The sequence below is a fragment of the Vicia villosa genome, linkage group LG1 (genome assembly GCF_029867415.1).
Source record: "Vicia villosa cultivar HV-30 ecotype Madison, WI linkage group LG1, Vvil1.0, whole genome shotgun sequence".
Lineage (NCBI taxonomy): Eukaryota > Viridiplantae > Streptophyta > Magnoliopsida > Fabales > Fabaceae > Vicia > Vicia villosa.
Window position 1 is genome coordinate 61303494 of NC_081180.1, and position 6818 is coordinate 61310311.

The 6818-nt window shown below is 36.2% G+C and overlaps 1 protein-coding gene across 1 annotated transcript; it reads left to right on the forward strand.

The window, feature by feature from the left end:
• Positions 1 to 4160: 4160 nt before the first annotated feature.
• LOC131643896 (uncharacterized) lies at positions 4161 to 4466 on the forward strand. The gene has a single exon (XM_058914254.1). It carries the CDS (start codon positions 4161 to 4163, stop codon positions 4464 to 4466), a length of 306 nt encoding a protein of 101 aa, XP_058770237.1.
• Positions 4467 to 6818: the final 2352 nt, after the last annotated feature.

A 6818-nucleotide genomic window follows, 5' to 3' on the forward strand; every position in this document is an offset into this window, starting at 1 on the left:
ATCCTTTTGAATCTTGAATTGAAAGTTTTGGAAATTTGATTGAAATTATATACAATCTTTCTAATTATGGACAAGTTTTTGATCCAATTTTTCCATAAATTTCCACGTAGAATATGCACGAAATTTGATTGGTTTTTTGAGTTAAATGTAAATTGGATTTGATTGGAATTGGACTTTTGGTTGAATATTTGATCTTTACTTAATTTTTATGAATTAAAATCACTTTTAAATGATTAAAAATGCATATAAAATTAAATAAATATTTCAAAATTCGTGGCATTCAGATTTAAGGCCATGGATATCTTGGAGATCAAGTTTGGGCCATGGGAAGTTGGGCTTCTTTGCAAAAAATCTCAATTTGTAGCCTTTTGTTTCACATTTCCTCTCACAAATTTGTCCAACTTTGACAAGGCGTATCTCCCTCAATTTTTGAGGTATGGAAGTGTTATAAGACTTTTTAGAAACCTTAGAGAGTCCTCTAACCAATGTCTTTGGACTCGTATCAAAATCACTTTTCATTCTTATTTTATGAGCTTTTGAAAAAAGTGTCTTTTTGTTGACTTTTGAAAAGGACCTATAATGTACGAGGCCATAATTCTTAAACCATTGACCTGTGGGCTCTAATTCTTGGACAATTGGATAGAGGAATGAATTCTCTTCAAAATGAGCTTTGGTGGGAATTTTTCTGATGAAGTATGAATATTTGGTGAATTTTCAAAGTTTGGTTGACTTTTTCAGTTCATGCCCAAAATAGTAACTCTTGACTTTTGACTTCTCTGATCTTTCCTTGCATCATCATGATCAACCCTTGATCAAATGATGATTTTAGGGATATGAGAATGTTGTTGACCAAATATCTTGAGTTTTGACTGTATAATGACTGTTTTGCCCTTGGGAGTCGACTGTTGACCTAATCAGGATTTGAGGGACTAAATTTGCTCTGTTTGACTTGAAACTTTATATGGAGATACTTTGGGATGTTAGTGACCCGATGGAACCACCTTGAACCATTGATTTAATGGTTTTCCTCTGAATTATTCAAACCCTAGTTTAGAACTTCTGTGTGGGAGACTGTGTTTTGGAGCTTTGTCTTTTGATTTGGTTTTGTGTATGAAAAATAGCATGGGCAAATTTTGGGGTATGACACCATCCAACAGAAGATCCCATAGATCAGCATCTAGACCAAGAAAGTAACTTTCCAGTTTATCTTTCCAGTATTCAAAGTTTTCACCATCGAATACTGGTGGTCTAGTATAACCATTGTTACCATTGTATTGCTCAGCAGAGCCAGATGTAGATGCAGTTGGATTTGTTTGAGTTTCACCAGCCATCTTTTACTGAAGCGTTTTTCTTTTCCTGAATCTTTTCTAAACACGGTTAAGTGCTTGCACCTTAGAACCGGCGCTCTGATGCCAATTGAAGGATAGAAAAACACTTAGAAAGGGGGGGTTTGAATAAGTGTAGTCTAAAAACTTGAACGATGAAAACAATATGCACAGTTATTTTTATCCTGGTTCGTTGTTAACTAAACTACTCCAGTCCACCCCCACGGAGTGATTTACCTCACCTGAGGATTTAATCCACTAATCGCAACAGATTACAATGGTTTTCCACTTAGTCCGCGACTAAGTCTTCTAGAGTATCCTGATCACAACCTGATCACTCCAGGAACAAATTCTTAGACACAAGCTAAGACTTTCTTAGAGTATCCTGACCACCACGTGATCACTCTAATGACAACTGCTTAGACACAAGCTAAGACTTCCTAGAGTATCCTGATCAACACTTGATCACTCTAGTTACTTACAAATTAATGTAATCAATTCTAAGAGTATTACAAATGCTTCTGAAAAGCTATAATCACAACAGTGATATTTCTCTTAACGTTTAAGTTTAATCTCACTAATATATTACAACAGCAATGTAGTGAGCTTTGATGAAGATGAAGTTTCTGAGCTTTGAATTTGAACAGCGTTTCAGCAAGCGTTTTAGAATAATTTAGTTCAGAGTTGGTAACCTTGCTTCTCATCAAAACTTCATATTTATAGGCGTTTGAGAAGATGACCGTTGGGCGCATTTAATGCTTTGCGTATTCCGTACAGCTTTGCATTTAATGTTTCACGCTTTTGTCAACTACCTCGAGCCTTGTTCACGCTGTGTCTACTGACGTTGCCTTTAATAGCTTCCAACGTTCCTTTTGTCAGTCAGCGTAGCCTGCCACCTGTACTTTCTTCTGATATGATGTTTGTGAATAAAATATTTGAATATCATCAGAGTCAAACAGCTTGGTGCATAGCATCTTCTTCTCTTCTGACCTTGAAGTGCTTCTGAGCGTGATACCATGAGAACTTCAGTGCTTCTGCTTCTGATCTCAAGTTCTTCTGATGCTTCCATAGACCCATGTTCTGATTCTGCCTTGACCATCTTCTGATGTCTTGCCAGACCATGTTCTGATGTTGCATGCTGAACCTTCTGAGACAAAGCTTCTGAGCGCTGATTTGTGCATACTCTTTATATATTTCCTGAAAGGGAAATTTCAATGTATTAGAGTACCACATTATCTCACACAAAATTCATATCCTTGTTATCATCAAAACTAAGAATATTGATCAGAATAAATCTTGTTCTAACATAAATTGCATGCTTGTGGAAATTGTGAAAACTTAGAAATGATCAAGGCATTCTTTTCCCATTATGAGAAGGGTTAAATATGTTTTTAGTCCCTATAAATATGACAACATTCAATTTTAGTCCTTATAAATTTTTTCTTCAAACAGTAGTCCTCGCAATATTTATCGTCCCTATTTTTAGTCCCTCCCGCTAGATTCCACTAAAGGAGGCTTACGTGGCACGTCACATGTCACTCACGTCAGTTAAAGTCAATACTAAAGAAAAATAGCAGATTTCGGGGGTTTTAAACCCCCTTTAAATAACTTATAAAATAACAAATTTTCACAATTATCTTTTCATCTTATATATATATATATATATATATATATATATATATATATATATATATATATATATATATATATATATATATATATATATATATATATATATATATATATATATATATATATATATTTTCCTTCCCCATTTGTGCATGACTAATCAAGCCGTTTCTCTACAAAGTGTAACCATCACAAATGAACACTCTCACCACATTCATCTTTCATGGCTCCTCCATGGGTTCAAGAACTCCAACTCAATTCCTTAACTATACCATCACTACCGTTTATTTTTATCAATCATACAAAACCACCAAGCAAGTAACTTTAGACAAAATGTCCATTCAAAAACACCAAACATAGAAGGAGAAAGAAATAATGGAGTTCCTTTTCCTTCAAATAAACGATTGGGTGCTTCTAACAGTTTTCCAAGCATGTTCATGGTGTGTGTTTTATAGTAATGTTTTCGCGTTGGCTGAATCTTGTATAACTTTTTAATGCATGCATATGCATATACATCGAGCATGAATTTTGTTAGTCAAAATTAGTTATTTATTTTATTCACGTCATCAATAAAATTCCTAGTCTTATGGGCTTCCTATTTTCTAGGATTAGTTGCTTTTTGAATTTCCTTGTAGTTTGCCATAAAAATTGGCTTTTCTGTTTTGCCTCAGTATGTGTAAAAGGCTATAAAATGCCTAAGGTTCATTTCAATAAACAGACAATTCACTTCCCTTCAAATTTTAGGGTTATTTCATTTTAGTCTCTACATTTGGTATCAGAGCTCCGCAAGGGGCCTGATTGGGAGTGAAAAGTGTGTGTGAGTCTACAAACAAAATGTCAGAAAAGTTCGTGCAACCAGCTATTCCAAAATTTGACGGTCATTATGATCATTGGTCAATGATGATGGAAAACTTTTTGAGAAGCAGAGAGATGTGGAGTCTTGTAGACGAAGGAATACCGGCGCCAACAATTGGAACCGCTGCAGCGAGTGAAGCACAAAAAAAAAGCGTGGAGGAAGCCAAGCTCAAGGATCTGAAGGTTAAGAATTTTTTATTCCAGGCTATTGATAGAGAAATTCTGGAAACAATTCTTGACAAAGGGACATCAAAGGCAATCTGGATGTCAATGCGATAAAAGTACCAAGGTTCCACAAAGGTAAAGAGGGCACAACTTCAGGCTCTCAGAAGAGAGTTTGAGTTGCTTGCTATGAAAGAAGGAGAGAAGCTGGATAGCTTTCTAGGAAGAACCCTCAGTGTGGTGAACAAGATGAAATCAAATGGTGAAAACATGGAGCAAAGCACGGTGGTCAGTAAGATACTTAGATCATTGACTTCTAAATTCAATTATGTTGTATGTTCGATAGAGGAGTCAAATGATTTAAGCATCTTAACCATTGATGAACTCCATGGAAGTCTTCTTGTTCATGAACAAAGGATGCAGGAACATCAAGTGGAGGAACATGTGTTGAAAGTTGCTCATGATGACAGATTTGGAAGAGGAAGAGGAGGATGAGCCTTTGTTAGAGGTGGAAGAGGAAGAGGACGTGAAAGACGGGCCCTAAACAAAGCAATTATTGAATGCTTCAAGTGTCATAAGCTTGGACATTTTCAATTATGCAGAGGTGGAAGAAGAAGAGGAACTTTTGTTGATGTCACACATGGATCTGCACCAAACAGGGTAAGAGGAGGTCTGGTTCTTGGATTCAGGATGTAGCAACCACGTGACAGGAAATAAAGGTTGGTTCTCTAATTTAGAAGAAGGTATTTGTCAAACTGTGAAATTGGGGAATGACATGACAATGGATGTGGTAGCAAAAGGAAATGTAAGAATGCAAGTTAATGGTGTCACTCAAGTAATCTCAGATGTCTACTTTGTTCCCGAGCTTAAGTGTCATACCCCAAAATTTGCCCATACCATTTCCCATATGCAATTTCAAAATCAAGACATAAAGCTCCAAAACACACTCTCCTATACAAAGGCTCTGAGTTAGGGTTTGATTCATTCAAAGGAAAATCACTGAATCAATGGCTCAAGATGATTCCATAGGGTCACCAACATCCCAAAGAATCTCCATATAAAGTTTCAAGTCAAACAGAGCAAATTTAGTCCCTCAAATCCTGATTAGGTCAATAGTCGACTCTCAAGGGCAAAACAGTCATTTCAAGTCAATATATAGTCAAAACTCAAGATATTTGGTCAACAACATCCTCATAACCCTAAAATCATCATTTGATCAAGGGTTGATCATGATGATGCAAGGAAAGGTCAGAGAAGTCAAAAGTCAAGAGTTACTATTTTGGGCATGAACTAAAAAAGTCAACCAAACTTTGAAAATTCACCAAATATTCATACTTCATAAGAAAAATTCCCCCTCAAGCTCATTTTAAAGGGAATTCATTCCTCTATCCAATGGTCCAAGAATCAAAGCTCATAGGTCAATGGTTTAAGAGATATGGCTTCATATATTATAAGTCCTTTTCAAAAGTCAACAAAAAGACATTTTTTCAAAAGGACATAAAATGAGAATGGAGAAGAATTTTGATATGAGGTCAAAGACACTGGTTAGGGGACTCTCTGAGGATTCTAAAAAGTCCTAGAACTCATCCATACCTCAAAACTTGAGGGAGATACACCTTGTCAAAGTTGGACTATTTTGGAGGGAAAAATATGAAAGAATTTGAATATTTTTGCAAATGGGCCCAAGTTTTTTTATCCAATCTTGATCCTCAGGTCTTCTAGAGCCCATAAACAATTTTCCACGAAATTATGATGATTATTTGATTTTTTATTGAATTATTAATAATTAAAATAAGATTTAAATCAAGTAAATCAAAGAAATTTGAAAAGATTTGATTTAGTCATATTTTTATCAAATTCAATTATCAATCAACATAAATAATTGATTCAATTTTGTGGAAAAGAGATTGGCAAGAGATTGGACTATATTGGCAAAATTTGACAAATTAAGAAAGATATTCAAATCAAATTTTCCAAAACTTGCATCTAAGGATTCAACAAGATTTTATTCAGTTTAGCCAACCCTAATCAGTCTCTATAAGTACACAAACAAACCAAAGGGAAGGGTTCACGTTTTGGCAGCCTCAAAGAGAACAAGATCCGAGCATAAAAACTCAAGAAATTTTCAAGTACCAATTCTTGGTTGCAGGACGATTCACGGTCTTCTAGTGCTCTCAATACGTTCCTTAGGCGTCACTGAAGCAATTCCAATTGTCACACGCGATCAACAAGCCAAGAACAGAGCCCTATTACTCACGGTTTGCACTCTTTGAAATTCTTTCGATCTCTCCATATCATGATGCATAAACATTATTTGAACTCATATTATTACTTGTGATCATGTGTGGATTGTTTCTGGGTGGTTAATTGATGATATACGCTCGTATATCACGTTATGCCATAATTAGGTTTTTTGAATGATATTTGGGGTTTTACGATTGGGGTAAAATCAGGGGAAAACGATGCTATTTCTGAATTCAGGGAGTCTGGACGATGATTCCTATGGGTTTGCGAAAAGTTTTCGTGTTCGTTTTGTGGTGCTAACGTTTTTGCAGGTGTAGAAAGCAAGGACTTATTACAGCTCATGCACAAAAGCGGTGTAAAAGGGGTTCGTTGCAGGTTTGGTTGAAGAAGACGATGAGGTGGCCACATGTGATTGGCCGGTTTGAATCCCAAAAGCGCGCGAACGGAATTGGGAGGTCTTGTGATCCCGTGCGTTATGAAACACGCGTTACCATGTTCCCTCTCAATCTGGATCATCTGATCATCATCTCTTTCAATCCAACGCGCGCCAGAACGAGGGCGTACCATACACCACGCGCGTGAACCACACTGGATAAAAGCTAA

What these genes read in the sequence shown, in the direction of transcription:
- LOC131643896 (XM_058914254.1), top strand. Translation starts at nt 4,161, where the DNA reads ATGAAAGAAGGAGAGAAGCTGGATAGCTTTCTAGGAAGAACCCTCAGT.